This window comes from Panthera pardus, unplaced genomic scaffold (assembly GCF_024362965.1).
Source record: "Panthera pardus isolate Hobbes unplaced genomic scaffold, ASM2436296v1 HiC_scaffold_5, whole genome shotgun sequence".
NCBI lineage: Eukaryota > Metazoa > Chordata > Mammalia > Carnivora > Felidae > Panthera > Panthera pardus.
The window spans coordinates 8,602,946-8,626,330 of record NW_026526980.1 but is presented as its reverse complement, the minus strand read 5'-3'; the positions used below and the strand labels follow the sequence as shown (position 1 = coordinate 8,626,330).

Below are 23,385 nucleotides of genomic sequence, written 5' to 3'. Positions count from 1 at the left end.
GAAGCCTACCTGGGATTCTCTCTCTCTCTGTCTCTCTCTCAATAAATAAATTAAAAAAAAAAAAAAAAAGTCCTTTGAAAAGAGAGACCTAGCTTGGGTCATCAGGGAAGGATTCCTTGGGGAAATATCCTTGATGAAATTTAATCAAGGTTACTTCTATGTCAAATCATCTGTTTCAAAGGACCAACAGGTGAGGGTTAGTTGGTGTGACAAAGGAGAAATGGAAAAGCATTCCAGTCAGAGGGAACAGCATGAGCAAAGGTCCAGAGACAAGTAGAACCTGGCACATCCAAGGAACAGGAAGGCCAGGATGACTGGAACATCGTGTGAAGGGGAAGACAGGTAGGAGTGAGCTGGAGGGCAGCAAGGGCCGGCCCACCCCAGGCCAGGGATCCAGGTGAGAAGCCTGGGCTTTACTGGAAGGGCAAGGGGAGCAAAGATTATTATTATTATTTTCTTAATGTTTATCTATTTTTGAGAGAGAGAGGGAGAGAGAGAGAGAGAGAGAGGCAGGCGCACAGAGCGTGCATGTGTGCGAGCAGCAGAGAGAGGGGGGGAGAGCGAATCCCAAGCAGGCTCTGTGCTGCCAGGGCAAACCCCGATGTGGGGCCTGAACTCACAAACCGTGAGATCACGACCTAAGCCCACCAGGAGTCGGACACGTACCCGACTGAGCCACCCAGGAGCTGCTACGAGTGAAGGTTCTTTCATAAGGGAATTCTAGAGGGATACGGTTGGGAGAGGGACCCAGGTATTTCAAATCTCAATCTTCATTCTCAGATAAATAACTAAACTAATACCCTAACTGACAGGAGGCCAAAATGTCACAGTCTCACCACAGAACCCACAGAAAATTCAGACATGGCATACCCAAGTAAAATATTTGGAGAAAATTAATATTTTAAACACATTTCTAGCATGCTCCTTTGCAGGGCAAAATAACCAGTCAGAGAAATCAGTTCATCAAACCAAATACTCAGTGCACCCTCAGCTTCTAAGAGATGCATCATTTCTGCATTTAAAGCCTTTTTTTTTTTTTTTTACTTTAAAAAATGTTGCTCTCTGGGGGACATGTGACAACATCTAGACCCTCCTGGTTATCACAACCGGAGTCGGCTATCAGCATCTAGTGGACAGAGGGCGGGAATGCTGCTAAGGATGTGACACAGCATAGGACAAGCCCACCACAGCAGAAAACCATGCAGCCCGACACGCCAAGAGCGCTACGGTGGTGGAAACGCATTAACGACGCAGAACACAATGTGGACAGTTTGGAGCGTACTTCCAGAAACGTAGGGCACGCTGCCCATTAAGCTCACTTTACAACGTGTACTTTCAAAGCAGCGACGGAATATTTCCGAAAACCGCAGCTAAATGCCTTCAGTGTAGACCCAACTAACGTAACGTATACTTTTCTAGCGACGCATATCAGGCTAAAGGGCCTCATATAAACAAACAAAAACACCAAACAAAAAAACAAAAACAAAAAACCCGAAGAACAAAAAAAGGACTTTGCTCTGAAATAAAAACAACTGCATAAACCAGCATTCCTAGGAGGAGATTCCAAGGGACAATAGTTCTGGGGATGCAAATACTTGCACGGGCCAAGTATGCCCGGGACACACTGGGTTAACCAAACTTAAATCAGTTTTCTTCTCCTTGTGGGACTTCTCAGAACCTTTACTTTATTCACGTTTATTTTAAGTCTCCAAGAGGGAGGGGAGCTGCGTGTGCATTCTCTCCCGAGCCTGTCTGAGCCCAGAACTCTCCTCCTCAAACAACCGCAGGATGAGTCTAGCAGACCACACTGAAGGACTGGCGTCCAGGAAACTTCGAGGGACGCTTCCTACTCCAGGGCAACTCCTTCATGGTGAATCAGCTAAACGCAAAACAAGGCTCTCGACTTACAGCGAGATTCATGTGTTCACTGAAGCAGCCTCTTAAATTCTCTCTTGAGGAATATTCCAACTTAGCTCCAAGTCCTGTGCATTTTAAAAACCAATAAATCTCTAGTTCTTCTTCCATTCTTCTATTAAGAATTCAAGGAAACACTCAGAATTTAAACAGCTCTCTTAACCAGAATTCTCCAACACAATACCCCAAAGACACAGATCAAAAATGTTACATTTTGTTACATTTATAAAAAGAGATACAGACACAGATCCACGGACAGAGACAACAAGCCAGAGGGACTCACGTGTCAAGAGAGACCACAAGATGCACACTGAGGGCCAGAGATGGGGAGAGGATTAGAGGCAGTGAGTGGACCAGGGAGCATCCGTGTGTTCACAGAGTATTTATCGAGTGCCTACTACCTGCTGGGCACTATTCTCTGTGTTAGGACACAGCGGGAAATAAGCGACATCAACTCTGGCCTTCGAGGGGGCACAGAGAAGAGCAGGGCGAGTGCGAGAGAAGGAGGCAGACCTCGCTGCTCTCGCTTCCTGCACAGGGGCCGCCATCAAACAAACCACAGCATCGCACTTGACTCTCCTCTCAGGCCAGCCACGCCCCCACCCCAGCCCCCTCAGTCCTTGTCCTACCTTGACAGACACGTGGCCCTCCACCTTGTCCATCTCGGCCAGGAGTGCTGAGAGCAGAGACGACTTTCCACAGCCCACCTGGCCCACCACGGCCACCAAGGAACCTTCCGGAACGGAGAAGGTAATGCTGAAATGACATAATGTGCTCTGCCTCAGCCACACCCTTGCCTGAAACAGGTGGTGACCCACCAGAGCTGGATGTACCCAGAGCGGAGAGAGGCGGACGGCAGGGCTGGAAGGAGCCTTCCCAGTCTGGAAATGACCACCGCTGCCCCTACTGCTAAGCTTGGCTCAGGGAGCGTGCGAGGGCCTGGGCACATGAGGCTCCAGGCAGGCGCTGGGATGCGCACGGGTCTTAGAGACGCAGAGGCAGCGGGAGTCACCTGGGCGGCCAGATCATGATCAGGGGGCCAGATTAACCATGCAGGCGACCTGAGGGACAGACAGGAGCCTCAACGTGAACTGTGAAGGAAGAGTAAGCAGCACCAGACACAGAAACCCAGGAAGAGCTTAAGAGAAGGCCCAAGGGTGTGAACGAACAGGTGTGATCGGGGCTTGACAAATCGACGGCACAGGACGAGGCAGAGGGGAGTAAGGCCAGCCCTGAAGAGGTGGGTGGGCAGCAGGCACGCCCGAAAACCTCAAAGCTCGCTGTGCTGGGGGCCTCGGAGTTTGAAGCGGGGGACCTGCCATGGAGGAATCCGAGTCTGAGAAACACATCTCTACGGAAACCATCTTTTCACAAACAATGGTACCCCAAGTACGACAGTAAGCTCCAGGCTCCACTGGCAAGACTGCCTGTCCAATGACACGGGCCAGTCGCTGGCTGCAGTCAGGGCCTCTTTGGGTTTACTCACCCTGGCTGTGCTTTTCGATGGATGCCGTTACGATTTCAACATATTAGTGCAGGCGTTAGATTCTGCTATCGCTGACTGTTTAAAGCTCATGAACCGATTATGCTTTTGTTCCTGTGCTGAGGGGCGAATGGATGAGGGGGCCACAACAGAAGAGGACGCCCAGTGAGGAGGCTCCTGTGACTGTCCAGGTGAGAATGGGTTATTTTTATAGGGTGAGAAGAGAAAAGGTGTGGGTGGGGAAAGGTTTGGGGAGTTCAAGAGCAGAAGTGGGGGTGAGGTGCATGGAACAAAAAGACAAGAGAGACAGACAAGAGAGAAAAGCTAAAATTGAAGCAGGCAGGAGTGAAGTTAGACATAAGGAAGAACTTCCCAAGCATGCAGCCCCACCATGAATTTTCCAGGTGTAGAAAGAATTTTACCAAGATTCTTTGCTCTAGAGAGTCTGTCCCCCATGCTTCCTCAGTCGATATACAGCAATAATTCGGCTACCCAGTGAGGAGGTAATTGTTAAGAGGCATGGGGGATAAATTTGGCCCCTAAAAAGGTTCCTTCTGGCCCTGTATTTTGGGGACTCCTTTGAGGAAGCCTGACAGAGCCAGTGAGAAAGGCCTCCCCAGCTCAGAAACAAATAAGAGACACTTGACAAGTTGCTTGGGGAACCAGGTCAATTCCTGGACACTGTGTGCTTTGGTACCAGATGGGGAGGTGGCAAGGAAGGGTGACTCGGCAGCTGTAGGCCTGGGAGACGACAGAACAATTCCATCCTGACAAATCCCTTCTGAAAAAAATTCCTTTCAGCAGACCCAAGCCTGCCTGCAACCTGTAACATCACAGCCTTACACCCAGCCTGGCCGATCAGTACGCTCTATCTCTCCTGGCTCAGTGAGGGGCACATGACCCAACCTGGACCAATAAGAGCCAGCTGGGTCTCCCACCGAAGTAAGAGGCACACTGGGAGCTGACGGGGGCTATTTCCCATCATGAGTGGGGAGGCAGCTTGAGAAGGAAGCAGCACACAGGGAAACCGAACAAAGACAAGATGGAGAGAATCCTGATGGCACAGAGTCCCTGGATCATGCTGTACCTGACAGTGGCTCTGAGTTATGCAGGCCAAAAACTGTTGCCTAAACCCATCTGTGCATGGTTTCTGTCTTTTACAATCCAAGGGAACCCTCTGTGCCAGCACACTCTCATCTGCTCCTTCCTGCAGCCCTAACAGGTAGGACTAGACCTATTTCCCCGACGGGTAAATTGAGGCTCAGAAAGGCACAGTGGCTTATTCAGGGTCAAAGAGCTAGAGTGTGGCTGGAATCCACATTTGACCAGAGCCTCCTGGCTCTCTGCACATCCTGGCTTACCCATTCAGCGTTGGAGGGTCACTCCTGGCCCATGTGAATGTGGCATTCTTCACAGTGATGCTGTTTGTGCCCCCACCTGAAAAGCACCAGACACAACAGGTCAGGCACAGATGAAGCCTGGGGACTGAGCACGAGCAGGAGGCTCTCTCTCTTTTTTTTTTTTCTCTTATCTTTTTTTAAGTTCAATGGCAGGTGCTAGAAACTTGCACTAGACATTATCTGGTTACATTAGCTCTGGTTTCTAAAGAACCCCAACCAGACCCACAAAGCAGAAGGAACCACAACAGGGCTCTGCCTTGAAGGTTACACCATCCAGATGCCCATCTCGCACAGGGTGGGGGGAGCCCCTGGGGGTTTACTCATAGCTCTGAGGTCCCCGTCCCCCCATCTTGGGAAGATCGGGCAGCTCTGGCTGGGGATGCTGAGCAGAAGCCAGGGTCAACAGGGAACAAGCACTGCTCTCCATCAGGTGGGCCTGGCCCTTGGCCCTCACCACCCCTAGGCCCTTGCTTTCAGTTCAAAGTGGGGTCCTTGGCCCAGAGCTACTGGATTGCAGGGTGGCCTCCTAATGCACCTCCCTGGATCCCTTCTCCCGCCACCCCTGCTCCCATCGCAGCAGGTCCAACTTCCTGAAACAGCAGGCACGTGAACTGTGAAAAAGCAGGCTGTGCAACAGGAGGTGGGGTATCACAGGGTGGATAGGGGAGGGAAGAGCGGTAAGACAAAGTCCGCATCCTGTGGATAATGGCTCCTTGGGATTCTAAGCTCCCAGCACCTCTTCCTTTACTTTCTCTCCCCTTCTCTCCCTTTTATACTTTATGCCTCCTTACTTAAAAAAAAAAAAAAATTTTTTTTTGACCCTTCATTATGAGCCTCCGTAAAACCACCTAGAGATAAGATGGGCGTGTTTTCAAGCTGTCAAATAAAGAAGTAAATTCCCCCACACAGAGAAGAAACAAAAGCCCATTGCAAGAGGAAGTTACTGGTTAACCTAACCTAACAAGCCCGGTCCCCAGGCCTCCCTGTCCCGTCCCGTCCAGATATAACACAGACCAAGGAGGAAACTGGAAGGTGCTATTTAAGGAATTTAAAGAAAAGCCACTTGAGTCAGACAAGCTAGAAAACCACCAGACCCGGCCGGGAGTGGCCAAAGTGGCCCCATCTGGCACCCAGAGAGTGTGGATAAACATCTCAATAAGTCAAGCAGCCTAGGAGACTGTCATTAGGGTGGAAAGGGGGTGCTGAGGCCCGGACCACACGAGCAAGCCTGGGGTTTTCCAGAGGCCTAGGGGTTTTCCAACAGGACACTTGCAGGTAATTGTGAGCAATTTTACTACTCTGAAACCTCCATGGGCTGTCCCAAATTTCAGGCCTGCGTTAGGCAGAGAAATGTGACCAGGAGTAGATGGCACCGTACCATTTACGGGGGGGGGGGGGGGGGGGTTGGGGGTGGGGGACTAGGTCCTCAGGATGGGAAGAGGGGAGGGGGGAGACTAGGTCCTCAGGATGGCAGAAACTGGTAACCACAGGCCAGGAATGTTGAGAAGAAGATTCCAGCATCTGGTGAGCAGTGGTTCTTAACCAGGGCAACTTTGCCCCCCAAGGGATATAATGCCTAGAGGCAATTTTGGTTGTCAAAACTGGGGTGGATGCTACTGGCATCTAGTGGGTGGAGGCCCGGGATGCCCCTCAGTACCCTATAAAGCAGAGGACACCCCCCCCCCCCCACAGCAAAGGACCATCTGGCCTTGAGTGGCAGCAGTGCCGAGGGTGGGGAACCTGGCCGTAGACGGCTGAGTTGGAAATGTCCCAGATCGCTCCTCTCTTACGCTAGGGACGTAACGGCCACCACAACCACTGGGTCAGCAGGCACCGGGCTAAGCGTTGCACACACCACCGAAGACATCTGAATGCCTACTTGGTGCCAGGCACTACTTGTACCTTACAACCAACGTCTACACACATTCATGCCTCGGACAGTATTTATTGGGCTCCCGAGCCTGACTGTTTGAGTCCAATCCCTGCGTGGCCATGTCCTAGCTGGAGAGCCTTGAGCCAGTTACTTAACTTCTCTGTGCCTCATTTTCCTCATCTGTCGACTAGGACCGATAATAATGAGATGGACCACATAGGGCTGTGCTGCTTGGTGCATAGTAGGTGCTCAATAAAGCTCAGTGAGGGAGACACTGTCCAGTGGACTGGAGCACAGACTCCACTGGCCGGCTGTGGGTGCAAATTCTGACTCTACTTCTTAACTAGCTGTGTGAGCAGGTCACTTAGGCCAGTTTCCTCATCTGTAAAATGGGGGTTTCCACAGCTCCTCTGTGTGATGTGTGAGCAGCGGGTGGGGTAGTGTCTGCACGTCCTTAGAGCAGAAAGTGCATGACAGGAGTGTCACTTAAGTGAAAACAGTCACTGCTGGTAATGCTATGAATATTTATTATTAAGTGCTTAGAGATATAGCCATGAGTAAGATCCCCACTCAGAGGGATTGATGAGGAAAGGATAAATTAGTAAGCTACAAAAAAAAAAAAAAAAAAAAAACAACAAAAAAAACAACCAAAAAACAACAAAACCCAATCAACAATAAAAATCCACGTTAACACCCTGCTAGAGAAAGGCACCTTCATCCTCATGACCCATATGGGGAAACTGAGACTCAGAGCAGTGAAGTGACCTGCCGAAGGACAAGAGCTAGAAGGTTGGAGCTGGTCTCCCAACATCTGTCCTTGGTTTGCCCGCCCATCTGCCCAGAACAGAATCAAGATCTGAGCCCTGGATCCTGTCCCTCGGCGGGAGGCCTCACCTCCAGCTGCCTCTCGGTGAGGACACACCAAGGAAACAAGTTGAAGTTCAGCCGCCTGGGCGGTGCAAGATAAGGCCACCCCACTCTGCAGAGCCCCCGCTCCCTGGGGCCTCGCAGACGGGCTTCTGGGCACAGCCAAAGCCAAGGGTAGCCTTCGAGGTACAGAGGAACCAAATGCACACACCGTCTTTCCCAGGCTTCCGCTCGATGCTGTCGGCCTCCAGCTCCTCGTGAGACAGAAAGATCCTGAGGCGTTTGAGGGAGACACTCGCCTACAGAGAAGGCAATTACAGGGTGCAGTTATTTTTAAAAGCATTTTTGCGAAAACAGACCGAGGCCGACTTTCAGTGGTTTCCTCTGGGTGTGGAGGGGCCCACATCCTCCCTCATTTCTGGAGGCTCTGCGTTTCCTACAAGAGCAGGATTTAGAATAAAAAACAGAACAGGTTTTGGTTCTTGTTTGTTTTCCTTTAAAAGCCCACGACCCGTATTAAAAAAGAGGGTAGGGGGACTGCCCCAGATGACAAGGGACTTGTAGAAACAATGACCAAAGGCAGTGGTCCTGTGTAAGGGTTAAAAACTTGCTACCAGTGGGGGCACCTGGGTGGCTCAGGCGGTTAAGCGTCCGACTTCAGCTCATGTCATGATCTCACAGTCCGTGGGTTTGAGACCCGTCTAAGACTCTATGCTGACAGCTCAGGGCCTGCAGCCTGCTCCAGATTCTGCATCTCCCTCTCTCTCTGTCCCTCCTCCACTCGCACTCTGTCTCTCTCTCAAAAGTAGATAAAGATTAAAAAAAATAATAATTAAAAAATTTAAAAAACTTGCTACCAGTGGATAACTAAGTCCCTGAGATACAATGCAGAGTGACCACAGTCAACAACACTGTTTATGAACCTCAAGTTGGCATCTTATTGGTTGCCACCAGAAAAAGGAAACGAAAATTGTGTGATGTGACAGAGGTGTTAGGTAACATGCCAGAGGTAATGCCATTGCAATACGCCAGCATATGAAATCAACACGCTGTGTGTACCTTGAATTTAAGCAACGGTACTTATCAACTCTATCTCACTAAAGATAAGTTGAAAGAAAAAAAAAAAAGCAGAAGAAATTTATGCTGAAGCATTTATGGGTGAAATGTCAAGAGGTCTGGGATTTGCTTTGAAATTCTTCAGGGGCACCTGGCTGGTTAAGTCTGTGAAGCATGCGACTCTTGATCTCAGGGCTGTGAGTTCAAGCCCTGAGTTGGGTGTAGAGCTTACTTAAAAATAAAATCTTAGGGGTGCCTGGGTGGCTCCGTCGGTTAACCGTCCGACTTCAGCTCAGGTCACGATCTCACGGTCCGTGAGTTCAAGCCCCGCATCGGCTCTGGGCTGATGGCTCAGAGCCTGGAGCCTGCTTCTGATTCTGTGTCTCCCTCTCTCTCTGCCCCTCCCCTGTTCATGCTCTGTCTCAAAAATAAAATAAACGTTAAAAAAAAATTTTTTTTAAATAAAATCTTAGAAAAATACATAAATACATAAATACATAAATAAGTTTCTTCAGCAGAGAAAGAAAGGAAGGAAGTGGGGCAGGAGAGGAGACAAGAAGATTTAGACGAACCAAGTGTGGCAAAATGTTGAATCTGGGGGAGTGCTACACACAGTTCATTATTATTATACTGTTCTCTCCCTACCTGTGTGTACGTCTGAATTTATTCATAATAAAAGGGGGTTTTATTTGCTGGCTTATTTTTTTTTTTAAGTTTATTTATTTATTGGAAGAGAGGGAGAAAGCACAAGTGGGGGAAGGGCAAAGAGAGAGAGAGGGAGGGAGAGAATCTCAAGGAGGCTCCACATGGCCAGCACGGAGCCCAACACAGGGCTTTAACCCACGAACTATGAGATCATGACCTGAGTCGAAGTCAGATGCTTACCCGACTGAGCCACCCAGAAGCCCCCATTTCGTTATTTTACTTTTTTTAATAAAGCATACCAACAGAGCTCTACAACCCAATCTTAAGGCTGATCTGTGGCTGAAAATGGGGTTTTCAACATGAACGCGTTCAATGCTGGTGAGAAAAACACGAAAAATACTACTGGCAGGAAAGTGGTGGGAGCGTCACAGAGCGACTAAGTGGCCGGTTTCCTCTCTTTACAGGGTCACTGTGTGGACCTTATTAACTCTGGGTGGGTCTGGGTTGGGGTTTTTCCAATGGTGGGTCAAGGCCCATCAGTGGGTTGTGAAATCAATTTAGTAAGTCGAGAGGTGCATTCTTTGAAAAAGCAGGTGAAGATAGGGCAGGGTGGAACAGACCAGATCAGAACAGGATAAAATATTTCAGAATCTTACAGAGCACCTGGCTGCATTCAATATTTGCTTTCTATGCTCAAATGTGAGTTCCTTGCCAAGAGGTAAAACGGATTCCTTTCTTTGGGCTATGAGCAAAACAGCACGAAAGCCCCCCGTGGGGGCCTCATCAAGCCAACCGGGCACGGTGGGACGGGTCACACAGAGGGAGTGGTACAGAGGGGGATTTGCGTCATTTCCCCTCCTGCTTCATGTCCCCAGAGAATCCCTCCCTGACCCCCCACCCCCACCCCAGCCTCGCCTGTACCTGCACGATGCTGCTGATGACCATGGGGAGAATATTCAGGGGAAACCGGAGGATGTTGAACAAGGCCAAGGACACGAAAGCTTTCTGGGCATCCAGGATGTTGTTCTTGTCGACAGTCACGTACACGGCAAATGTAGACAGGGCCACCTGCAAACAGAGCGTCCTTTACTGACTTGTGTCCCCTGGGCAGTGTGGTCAGACCTGCCCCGTGACAGGCCGCCAGACGCAGGTGAAAACGCCTAAGACAGTGTCTAGAACACGGCAAGCACTCAGTAAACACTCAAAGAACTAGATAAGTGAGTGACCAGGAGCTGGAAGTCCTGGCCTCTGTACCAACCTTCTCCAAAGCACACCGTACAGATATTCAGAGAATTCCTCAGTAGTGGAATCCCACCTCTGGGCCGTTGCCCTTGCAACCTTCTCTGCTGGAAACGACTTTCCATCCAGACAGTGGCCTGGCTCCTCCCGCTGACCCTCGGAGAGGCCACCCCACCCCCCTCTGCCTGAAACAACCCTGTGACTGCACCTACTGTACCTCCCGCATATCACAGCACCTACTGCTACCTTTTACTGCAGGACTGTAGGTATTTGTTGTCGGTCTCTTGCACTACAACATAAGCTCCACCAAGTCAGGCGTGTGCTTTGTACAGGGCAGCATTCTCGGTACCTAGGACAATCCCCAGGCAGGATACCTCCTCTCGCCATGCCTCACATGCCTGATCCGTGAAATGGGTGTGGAGGCGACAGGGAATGCCACTATTTCAAGTTCCTTCCAGCTCACAGAATTTATGATTTTATATCCCCGGGAAAGGAACATTTAAAAAAAAAAGGGGGTGGGGGGGGAGGGATCAGGGCACCTGGGTGGCTCAGTGGACTGAGCATCCGACTTCGGCTCAGGTCATGATCTTGAGGTTCGAGCCCCACGTCAGGTTCTGTGCTGTCAGCGTGGAGCCCACTTTGGATCCTCTGTTCCTCTCTCTCTCTGCCCGTTCCCTGCCTGTGCTCTCTCAAAACTAAGTAAAACATTAAAAAAAAAAAAAAAAAAAAAGAGGGGCACCTGGGTGGCTCAGTCAGTTAAGAGTCCAACTTTGGCTCAGGTCATGATCTCATGGTTCATGGGTTTGAGCCCCATGTCGGCCTCTGTGCTGACGACTCAGAGCCTGGAGCCTGCTTTGGATTCTGTGTCTCCCTCTCTCTCTGCCCCTCCCCTGCTCACCCTTTGTCTCTCTCCCTCTCTCTCTCTCAAAAATAAATATAAAAAAAAAAAAATTAAAAAACAAAAGGGAAAACAAAAATAACGGCCAAAGGTACCACTTTTCCCAGAAGTCAGACTTGCATTAAGCCCTGGGGTGCCTCCTGGGATTTTACTACCCAGGCTGCAGGCCGACCAGGATGGGGGTTCACTTGTCTGAGACAGCAGCACATTACCTCCCTGACCAGGAGAAAGGGAGGACGCCCTCAATAATCCAGGGCCGGGCTGCTCAGCTGGGGAGGGAGGCATGAGATCACCAGGAGGATTTCTGTGCCTCTCCCTTTACTGCTGGCGACACAGAATTGCCAGGTGTTGCCGGGCGAGGCCAATAAGAGGTGTCCCACGAGATCACCCAGGACACGCTATCAGAAGCAATCTGGACAACCCTGGACCCCGACAGACGGACACAAGTCCCTGCCCCCCACATCAGCCCCAGGATCACAGAGCCATTAAAGGCTTTCCCTGTGGGAAATAAACTGCCCAGGCCTCTGCTTCCCTAAGCTCAGAGCAGGCTGCCGGGAGCCAGGATGTCTGAGTTTGAGCCCTGTCCCTGGTGCGGCAGTGGTCCAGGGCACTTTCAGGGTGTCTGCTGCCCCATTTCTTTGCTACCTACTGGAGGGTAACACAGCTTAAAAATGAAAACCAACAGCTTTGCCGGGAATCAGCTGTGTGACCCTGTGTCACCTCCCTATTCCAAGCAAGCCTCTGCTTTCCTATCTACAAAATAAGGGAATCTGGCTCCACGTGCACAGGGCTGCTGGCCGCGACAAAGCAGGCATTTAAGCAAAGTGCTTAGCACACTGCCCGGGACACGGTAAAACGCAATATATGGCAGCTGTTTTTATTTCTGGTTACAGGACCCAGTCCAAACTCCTTGGTCCACTCTTCCGAAGAATCTATTCACCGGGCCCCAAGGGCAAGGCACTGCAAAGGAGAGCTGGAGCTGGTTGCTGTTCTGGCTCTGAGACATCAACAAGCTACATGACGCACTAGGCTCTCAGCTGAAGACACTCTCACTCAAAATGCCCGATAGATCCACACAAAGGAACAGTATTCAGCCATAAAAAGGAATGAAGTGCTGACACGTGCTACAATATGGATGACCCGTGAAGACACGATGCTACATCAAAGAGAAGCCAGAACGAGCATCAAAGACCGTGTCTTATGTAATTCCAGGGATAGGAAACGTCCACAAGAGGCAAACTACAGAGACAGAAAGGAGATGAGTGGGGCGCCTGGGTGGCTCAGTGGGTCAGGCGTCCAACTCTAGATTTTGGCTCAGGTCATGATCCCACGGTTCGGGGGTTCGAGCCCCATGTTCAGCTCCACAGTGGCAGCACGGAGCCTGCTTGGGATTCTTTCTCTCCCTCTCTCTGACCCTTCTCTGCTTGTTTTCTCTTTCTCAAAATAGATAAATAAACATTAAAAAAAAAAAGTAGGTTAACGTGTGCTAGCTAGAGCTGGAAGAGTAGGGAGGGACTGTCAGTGACTACAGGGTTCCCTTCTGGGCTGTTAGAAATGTTCTGGAACTAGACAGTGCTGATGGTTGCACAACCTCGTGAACATATTAAACACCACTGGGTTGTATGCTTTAACACAGTGAATTATATTTCAGCAAAACAAACAAACAAACAAAAAAAAACTAAGAACAAAAAAACCACCTCCTAAAGTCAGTCTGCTTTACTTAGTGGAGAAGCCAAGTCTTGACTCAGGCCCCAGGGCTTGTCTGGTTTGTAAAATCCTTTCCCTGTAACTTGCCTGACCTCCTCTCCTATCTGCCGTGGCCTCCATGACTATTCCCTCTATGGGGTGGGCACAGTCCTGCCACAGGGCCTTTGCATGTGCTTTTCCCTCTCCTTGGTGGGGGCCCTCACTTCCACCGGGCCTTTACTCAAGCGTCACCTCCTCAGTGAGGTGCTCAACCACCCTTTTTAAAACCACAAGCCCTCCCTACTGCTCTGTCTCGCATCTTTTTCTTTTCCGTAGCCCCACGGATTAGCGTGCTATATGGTGTATTTACTATCCGCACGAAGACAGGGAGCAACCGCACGTGGCCCATCAGTTCCACAGCCCTGGCTTCTCCAGGAAGTGGAGTTCATTCTTCCTCAACGACTAATTGAGCACCTGCTGTGTACCGGCACTGTGTGGCGAGGAGCGAGGCAGGCTGGGCGTTCCTGAGACTCACAGTCTGGGGGAAGCAGGTGTCAACGGAGTTCTCTCCAGCAGCGGGGTATCTGGACGTGTGTGGAGGCAAGTGAGGTCAGCGCAAAGACTGGGGCTGTAGGCGAGTTGGGGGCTGGAGTGTGCCACAGCCTTGTAATGGGTGAAAGTCAAGGAGGTGAGGAGTTTTCTGCAAGCAATGAAGAACAAGGGTGCCGCTCCAAGAGCTAAGAGTGCCTCCACATTGAGAAATGCAGCTCACAGGTGAGCCCATCTACTCCAGCCCAACTCCTCTTGTGTGTGTGGACCTGTGTTCTTTTTGTCTGCCCAGCATCCATTCCTGCTTCTGGTTACAATACTGCAATTTTCTTTTGGGAAACAAAATTTCTCCGAGTATCAGGACGTGACTTTGGCCATAAATGAACTGCCCGAAAGAAAACCCCATGGAGAATGCAGAGCTGAGAGACAGAGGGGGGTCATTCCCTTTGAAATACCTAGATCCAGCCATTCCTGAAACCCCAGTCATGGTCAAAACCAGCACTTTCCTATACTTTTCAATTTTGTGACTTCAAAATCCCACTTTTTTTTTTTTTTTAACTTTAGTCAGTTGGAGTTAGGTTTCTGCCAATTGAAAAATAGTTCCTAACATGGCTTATTCAAATCTTTTACTCATTCAGGTTTTCCTCCACATTACATTTAATGAATGTGTACCACGTGCCCAGAGATACAAGCAGGAGGAAACAAAAAAAAGATAAGGTCCATGGATGATCTGATCAGCAGAGAATAATTGCCATATGGAATGATAATCGTCCTAACGAAGGGAGATACAGGGTAAGTAGAAGGCGAAAAGCTCATAAATCTTCTAAGACAGAAAATGCTAAATATTGACGGCTGCCTGGGGCTACTATTTTAGCAAAGTGCATTAAGCGTACGTGATAGATGCCAGGCTCTGCATTTCAGAAAAACAGGCCCATTAATCCCGCCACAATGTCAGCCCTGCTCCTGTCTGACCTCCCTAGGCCTCTGTCTTCCATCAACCCTACTGGGGGGTAAACACCTCATCATTCTTGAAGCACAGGAATTCGCCAGTGGAAAGAATAGGCCAACACCTTCCAAGAGAACCAAACGCTACATATTTCATCCTAATGTAGTCAGAGGCTTAGGTGTCTGAGCCGGGGCCACGGTCCCCAAGTGACACCCAGGCTCATCGGTTTCATGCCCAGCAGCTTAATGGACTCCGCCTCTGGAAGCCCGCTGCCCCTGCCTTTCCCCATCCCCACTCCCCCGTAGTGAGTGGCAAATTCACGGTCCAGAAAAGCCAGTCCCCCTCTTAAGCATCTCCTGGGCCATGGCTTTCTGGCGGAGGCTAGGGCAGGAGACGTGAAGTGAAAAGTCAGCACATACAGGGACAAGCTAGAAAGAATACACTGGGTCAGAGGACCTGAGGACCAGAGGACCAGAACCAAGGGTCATGGGAAAAGGCTTCCCCAGCCGAAGTCTAACCAAACCCACAGATTAAAAAAACCCTGTCACTTACTCCCCCTGGCTGCAGATCTTTACCTATTAGAAAAAAAACAAAAAGTACAATTCAAAACGCCTTGGATTTCTTTATGATTTGCCATCACTTGTAAGAAAGTAAAGTAAATAAAAGAGATGCATAGGTTTAATTACATTTATTATGTATAGTCACTGCTATGCTGATTTATGCACAGGCTTTCTGTGCACTCAAAAAAAAAAAAAAAAAAAAAAAAAAGAAGCTGAGTGACTAGGGCTGAAGAGGAAAAAGGCTGTGCCTTTCCTTGCAGACCAGCAGTTCTCAACTGGAGGGACACCTGACAAAGTCTGGAGACACCTGTGATGGTCACATTGCACAGAGCCTGACGCTATCTCACAAACTGTGAGATCATGGCCTGAGCTGAACCCAAGAGTTGGACGCTTAACTGACTGAGCCACCCAGGGGTCCCACGTCCAACTCTTGATTTTGGCTCAGTCATGATGTCGTGGTTCGAGCTGACAGCGCAGAACCTGCTTGGGATTCTGTCTCCCTCCCTCTCTGCCCCTCCTCTGCTTGCATTCTTTCTCTCTCTCTCTCAAAATAGGCAAAACCAAAATTAAAAAAAAAATGAGTATCACCTGTGCAAAGGAGAATATTTAATAGTTACAAACACACAGAAACTATTTAACAGTTTAAAGGAAAAATAATCAAAAGCACACCCTCTATAACCACCATCCAGTCTTCGAATACTTTTTACTTCTAAAAACCAAAGAAAGCTGTCAGAGACCTGGAGAAAGTTAGGGAGACCGAGTGTTCTGAAAGAATGAGCTGGCAGAACCTTCTAGCCCAGAAGGCTGGCGCACGTGAGCCAGAAAGGATCGAACAGAACTCGGAGTCCCAGAACAGCTAAAAGATGTCACTTCGTGTGCCAACTGTAGTCAGTCAGCTGACAGCAATCACCTGGCGGGCCGCCTGGGAGAGAACCCCATGACTGGCTGGGGATGTCCAGGGTGGGCATGGGAGCGGGGGGCCCACACGTGACAAGCCCTGTGGCCTAACCCCTTCGTGTTTCTTTTGCAAAAACCCAGAGGCAGGGAGGTAGACTGACCGGCCTCAGGGCACACCGTGAGCTGGCAGTAAAATTCAGCAGGCATCCAGACTCCAAGCCAGGGTTCCACACCTGTTTTTGTCTGGCCCACGCGCTTAAACCATTTTACACGATTCATTTTTTTTTAAATATCAAAATAATAGTATTTTATGACCCAGGAAGATGACATGAAATTCAAATCTCAGGGTCTATAAATACATTTTTACAGGAACACAGCCACGTCCGTTTATGGAGGTATTATGCACGGCCACGCTGGCAGACGACAAGAGTTGGGGCAGACGCTGGATGGCTCAGAATGTCTACAACGTTCACGAACTGCTCCTTTGCAGAAAAGGTTTGCTCACTTCTGCTTTTTGCCAGCGTTTCTCAAACTTCAACGTGCGTACCCACCACCTGGGTGCGGGGCGGAGGTGTTCAGTAAATTCAGATCCTATTTTAGGCCGGTCTGCAGTAGGGCCTGAGTCTCCATGTCTAATAAGCGACTTGGCGATGCTGATGCTACTGGGCCTCGACCACACTGTCAACAGTGGGCATCTACTCCACTCCTCAAAGTGTGGACCCCAACCAAGGGCAATCGGTAACGCCAGGGAACCCGTCAGCAATGCAAATACTCACGCCCCACCCAGACCTACTGGATCTTGTTTCAACAAGCCTCCCAGGTGATTCTGATGTGGGCTCGAGTTGGATCCTCACTGCTTTCCACCCCACTGCCTCCTGGGCGAGTTCAGACTCTGGGAGACATGAAGTCGAGCCTGATGAAAAACCCAGCGTCAGAAGGAACACACTTTGACACACCCTGAAAATGCAAGACTTTCCTTAAACATTCCACCTGTGACTCGAATGAAGCTGATAATACTGTAATAGAAAAGCTTCCCATTTATGAAAACGTGTGACTACAGTTCACAGAAACCTCCCGTAAGAATATATATTCGCCAACAGGGCTGAGAAATAACAGTCATTATTAGGACAGCATTAAGATAATCATGATATAATTAAAAATATAAAGACACAAAAAAAATGAACCCGGGGGCATGATTCTTAACTATATATTTTTTAAGTTTATTTATTTTGAGAGAGACAGAGACAGTGTGAGTGGGGGAGAGGCAGAGAGAGAGGGAGAAAGAATCCCAAGCAGGCTCTGCACTGTCAGCACAGAGCCGGATGTGGGGCTCGAACTCATGAAATGGGGAGATCATGACCTGAGCTGAGGTCAGACACTCAACCCACTAAGCCACCCAGGTGCCCCATTCTTTTTTTTTTGTTTTTAGTGTTTATTTTTGACAGAGAAAGACAGAGTGTGAGTGGGGGAGGGGCAGAGAGAGAGGGAGACACAGAATCGGAAACAGGCTCCAGGCTCTGAGCTGTCAGCACAGAGCCCGACGTGGGACTCGAACTCATGAACCGTGAGATCATGACCTGAGCCGAAGTCAGACGCTCAACCGACTGAGCCACCCAGGCGCCCCTATTCTTAACTATTCGTAACAGTGCACTGTGCCTAAGGGGTTTCCACAGCCCATCTTTATATGGTCTCGTGGCCTAGGGGTAGAAACTTTGTCTCTAAACTTTCAAAGTTGCCCAGCCAGGGACAGACCCATTAAAGGATTCAAGACTTGCATATCGGAACATTCAATGCAACACGGATCATAATAGCAAAGAACAGGGACTATCCTAAAAAGTCAGCAATAAGAGATCGCTTAAGTCCACTCTGGCACATTCATGCACTGAACATCCACGCTTCATTAAAACAGACGAAGCAGGGCGCCTGGGTGGCTCCGTCGGTTACGCGTCTGACTCTCGATTTCAGCTCAGGTCATGATCGCCCAGTACATCAGTTTAAGCCCTGCATCGGGCTCTGTGCTGACGTTGTAGAGCCTGCTTGGGATTCCCACCCCCTCTCTCCCTCCCACTCTGTCCCTCCCCTGTTCATGTGCGCTCTCTCTTCCAAAATAAATAAACAGATGAAGCAGATGTGAACGCACAAAATGGTCATATCTCAAAGTACAAAAGAGGTATAGAACACTAAGTATGTATGACTCTATTTGAATATATTAAAAATATATTTTTTTTTAGCAACTACATCCACAAATATTTCTTTTCTAAAAAGATACATGAAACTGTTGCTTTGGAGGAAAGGGACAGATGGAAGGGAAGACAATATATTTTCATCTTCGGACTTTCTGAATCGTTTCACCTGTTGTTGTTTTTACAGTGAATGACCAGTATGTGTCGAGCACCTTCTATGCACAATTGTATGCACTGAGGGTGTAGCAATAAACAGAGAAGACACAGTCCCTGCCTTCCCGGAGCTGACATTCTAGTGGAGACAGACAGTAAACAAAGACATTGTGCAGTGCGTCTGGCTCTGCCACCTCCACGGTTTGTGACCATCTGGCAAGAGATCAGAAGCTGACACTGTAATGTAGCCCAACTGTGGCACCAAGAACACCACTGGGTTCAGCTGGTCTGCTTTCTTAGGAAGAAGCTCTCAGGGAAGGAAGCAGGGAGCCTGACTGACATTCTGGCACAAATTTCTTATCTCGTGAGCCCAGCAAGCAGTTCCTGAACTGGCTACTTTGGGGTGTCCCTGGGCTGGAAGCTACTGAGTGCTGTTGAATAACATAAATTTGTGGGGAGGGAGCACTTTGTGAAGGGAGTGGGAGGAGAGGGGCCTGCTAACTCGTGACCTTTTAAAACTATGTAGGTTTGCAAACACAACAAAACATAAAGCGAGGGGGGCCGGGATCAGGTTGGCCTCACTCACCAGGAAAGGTGTGCAGACCCAGGTGAAGGTCCCCACGGCTGCCAGGTAGGCCGATTTCTTCAGCACCTTCAGCTCCTCCTGCCTGATGGCCAGCACCTTGTCTTTGAAGGCCAGTTCCCACGCGTACAGCTTTAGCACTTTGATTCCGTTGAGAATCTCATTCATCAGCTTAATCCGATTGTCTTTGCTCTTCATGTGGGCCACCTTTGGAGACAGGAGCAATCAACACCACAGCAAGGGGCTCACTTCTGGCCCTGGCCCCAGGCCGTCCTAGAAGGGTGGGGAATCGACCCTGCAATCCTTATGTATGCTACTCTCTTTTACACCAGAGAAAAAACTGCTTTGGATCCCTTCCGCTGGACGTAGAGACACCAATTAGATTTAGATTTGCGAAGCAGGTGTCCAGGAAAGAAGAAAGGCAGGGGTCCTACTCTGCTAATCCAAACACAAGACAGATAATGATGCTGGACTTATTTTCCCCTCCATTTTTTTAGCTTCTTTACTGGGCCATACCACTGTTAAATGCTGCTAATACCATCTGGCATTTTCCAGATACATCTGACATGCACCTAGTCATTGAAGGCTCTCGAGAACCTATCACGAGTGCCGTGGTCACTCCTGGGTCACAGATGAGGATGCTTCTTTTTTTTGTCACGTGAAGCAGAAGCCAGTGACCGAAGTGGTTTCAAGGGAGGGCCGTAGGGACAGAGCCCCTTCACTGTTTACCCTATTCCCACCCGCACCTGCTGAGGCCTCTTTCCAACAGGACCCAGGTCCTGGGACGCGTCTCTCCTACTGCGTCATTGATGTGGCCAAGCGCTCTCAGCTGAAATCCCACAGGCACATCATAAATAGCCATCAATAGGGGATGAGAGACAAAAACCTCGACCCCTCTCTGTTTCGGACCATCTCGCACCAGATCAAGAGAATGAAGTCAGGCTCCACACTACGCCACAGAAGGATCCCTGAGACGCGGTGACAAATGCTAAAACCGTGCTGGCCAAATGGGTCGGTGTATAAACATATATGATGGTAATAGCACAAAACACACACACAAAAAACACACCAGACCCAACTAGATAATGAGATCTCTCTATAAATACATGTAAAGTTCTAGAAGGCTTTGCTTTGGTGTGTTCACTGGGACTGAGGGAGCAGGGAAGGGGGCATTCCCTTTTAATCTACACACTGTGTATCCACTGAACATCTTTTATAAGGAAAAGGCATGCGCTGTTGTTACTTGGAGGTTTTAAAAGTTAAGAAGCATTTCTGAAAACAGTGGAAGGGCTAGCATAAGGTAATGGGCGGCGGGGAGTCAAGGTTAGTTTTTATTCCACTCTTGAAAATGCATATAAAACACATAAATGACTAAATTCCGTGGGAAATAAGGAATTCTCGGAGGCCCACGGATGTGATTTTTGTCACTGGCCTGTGAGGCCTAACTACTTTGGGAGTTCTCAACCTTGGCTGTCCGTTGTCATCACTATGGAAGCTTCAAGAAGTGATGCCCAGGCCTTATCCATATTAGGTGAATCAGAATCCCGGAAAAAGAGCCCAGGCATCAGCATTTGCGAGAACTCCTCGGGGGATCCCAGCAGGGATGTGAGGCTGAGAACCCCTGGGCCTGGGCAGAAAGAACTCGGCTAAAATCCAAATGGAAAGGCGTCCAGCAAGGGCCTCCGCGTGGGGCCCTATGGAGGCAGACACCCTACCTGGTAGGTCTTGGTTTTCATGGCCATCACGGCGTTGACGGGAACCATGAAGATCATCACAGCCACTCCGGCCAGGACGGAGGGGCCCAGATTCTAAGGACAGAAGAGAACACAGGCCTTCAACACAGGGCTTTCCAGCTGAGCCCCTCCACAGGGACTCCGCAGACCTGGCCCAGTGCATTCAGGACAACTGCGTCACTTTTACCCCGTGACGGGCTGTTAGGAACTTTCAGATTCATTCCTGAGCATCTCTTGGGGTCCCACAACCCCTTTAAGAGCATGCAGGCCCCTTATCTGAGACCCTGGGGTCCAGAGGAGCTTCGCAAATTAGAACTTTAGGAAGGTATTGAGACGTTAAGCAGAAGAGAGTTAACACAGCCAGCCTGGTGCTTTATCTTGCTTAAAGGCCTGCTTTACAAATTTGGCCCCTGGCTGGGATCTGGGAGCTTGGATCTGGGGAGGGTTGCCACCATTCTCAGGACTGGTAAGAGGGGCTCACCAGGCCTCAACTCTTAGTACAAACGATATGGTTTACGTGGAACCCCCCGCCCCTTGCCTTCTGCAAGTTTGTGCCAGGCAGAGTCTGCCTATGTGACCAGCCCCCGATAAAAACCCTGGGCGTCCGGTCTCTATCAAGCCTCCCTGGCTGGTAACATTTCACACGTTGTCAGAACTTGCTGCTGGGGAACTGAGTGCATCCTGTGTAACTCTGATGGGACAGGACTCTTGGAAGTCTGTACCTGCTTCCCCCAGACTCCGCCCCCTGTGCCTTTACCCTCTGCTCATCCTGCTGTACAAATCAGGGCCATGAGTCTTCCTAGCTACTCGTCAGCCTGGCGGGGTCTTGGGGACCGCTGACACCCGCGTGTCCCTACATGCCCACTGGGGCCCTGGGAGTGCCCTCCATAATCAAATACACTGATTTTTCCAGCATCAAAGCCAGAGTATTCACACTGAGAGAGATCATCAAGATCATAAGTACTTCACATCAGTTCAAGTAAGGTTTTGGCACCAAATGAATTAAGGAAAACTTTCAGAGCTTCTGGATTTGGGGATTTGTAGATAAGAGGCGGCAGACTTGTTCTGTTATCACAATTGCAGATAAGGGATCGACAGCCAGATTAAGAGGTCAGGATAAGCCACAGATCTACATCTTGTACCTTCTACACCTAAAAAGAAACAGCTTGAGAAACTGGCCCAGTGCACATGTACTCAGCAGCTACACACAGATGGAGCCAGAGGGTGATGTGATTTTTTTTTCCCATTCGGCATTTGGAAAACCAGGAGCGTTAGTCTCTTCCAGGTAATCACCCTCAGGGACAACAGTCCTATTCTCCCCAAAAATGCTGCTGTTGCTCCAGACGGTTTGTGACATATCTCCGTCCAGGGACGATTAATCCACCTCTGAGAATGAAGGTGATTTCTACCCCCCACCTAAAGCATTCAGAATGAACTCTGACAGCAAATAGTAATGAAAAGACACTGGGCAGATCTATATACCATGCACTGTTCTCTGAACATCACCTGCTTTGATTCATTCCTTGGTCCCAACATCCCTCTGATGAGAGGTACCGTTACCATCACCAATTTCCAAAGGAGTGACATCAAGTAACAAGGTCACAAAGCTGACGATGGAAGAGGCAAGGTTTGAACCCAAGCAGTCTGACTCCTGAGCTCACTCCAGCATCGCTATCCTATGCAGTGTTTGTGATGGTCAAACAGAGAAATCCTATTTTCTTTCTTTTTTAATGTCTTTTTGTTTTTGAGAGAAAAAGACACAGAGAGAGAGCAGGGGAGGGACAGAGAGAGAGGGAGACACGATTTGAAGCAGGCTCCAGGCTTCGAGCTGTCAGCACAGAGCCTGACGTGGGGCTCGAACTCACGAACTGTGAGACCAGGACCTGAGCCGAAGTCAGACGCTCAACCGACTGAGCCACTCAGGAGCCCCGAGAAATCCTATTTTCTATCTAAACTAGTAACTCCCAACCAGGGAAGAATTTTTCCCAGGACACATGAGGCCATGTCTGGAGACATCTGGGTCCCAAGTGGCATGGGGGTGGGGGTGGGGGTGCGGAGAGAGATTTGTGTTGCTGGTATTTTGTGCAAAGAGGCCAGGGACTCTGCTCGACGATCCTGCAGTCCACAGGCTAGTTCCCCAACAAGAAAAAATGATCTGACCCCAAATGTCAATAGCACATCCAGCAACCCTCATCTGAAACAAAACCATTTTCCTCATGCTTTATAAATCTGCCCTGAAGGCCAATTCTAAAAGATGTGCTCCAGAAATATTTCACCCAGGGCTGTGCTTTCTGGGGAGGTGGATACCCCAAGATGTAGGCCCAAAAAGACATTTAGATTCTGGTATTTACTTCTAAGTTTCATCACCAGAAACAATTTATAATCCCTCATCTGCTCCATAAACAGACCAAAAAAATGTAAACTATAGTCATATCAACAGATAAGTCACTGTGCACCTATTAGGCACCAGGGCCCTGTGGGACTGCAGTCGTGGGAAATAAAAAATAAGACAAGAAGGACACCGAGCCCGTGAGTAACCGACACATTTATCAGGAGAGGAGGGGCTGGTACACTGAGCAGCAAAAGACTATTCCAGAATGTAATATCACAGGAACTCCTATACTAAAGTTAGTGGGTTTAAAAAAAGGAAGAAATTAGTCTCATTGAGAACGAAAAGGAATTAGTGGTGGGGTGCCTGGGTGGCTCAGTCGGTAAAGCGC

At 49.3% G+C, this 23,385-nt stretch overlaps 1 protein-coding gene and 1 long non-coding RNA gene across 3 annotated transcripts in view; one reads left to right on the top strand and one right to left on the bottom strand.

Moving 5' to 3' along the window:
• Positions 1–23,385, bottom strand: part of ABCC1 (ATP binding cassette subfamily C member 1) — a 140,581-nt gene that overhangs the window by 41,102 nt on the left and 76,094 nt on the right. For both annotated transcript variants that reach the window (XM_053894464.1, XM_053894465.1), the window contains exons 11-16: positions 20,648–20,740; positions 18,936–19,139; positions 10,160–10,306; positions 7,749–7,836; positions 4,759–4,834; positions 2,544–2,670 (exon numbers count right to left, since the gene is read on the bottom strand). In XM_053894464.1, coding sequence (XP_053750439.1) covers positions 2,544–2,670; positions 4,759–4,834; positions 7,749–7,836; positions 10,160–10,306; positions 18,936–19,139; positions 20,648–20,740 — 735 coding nt within the window. The remainder of the gene's footprint in view (positions 1–2,543; positions 2,671–4,758; positions 4,835–7,748; positions 7,837–10,159; positions 10,307–18,935; positions 19,140–20,647; positions 20,741–23,385) is intronic.
• LOC109278376 (uncharacterized) lies at positions 13,763–17,413 on the top strand. Its single transcript, XR_002085636.2, has 3 exons — positions 13,763–13,835; positions 14,249–14,402; positions 16,383–17,413. It is a non-coding gene; the product is annotated as an uncharacterized LOC109278376 (long non-coding RNA).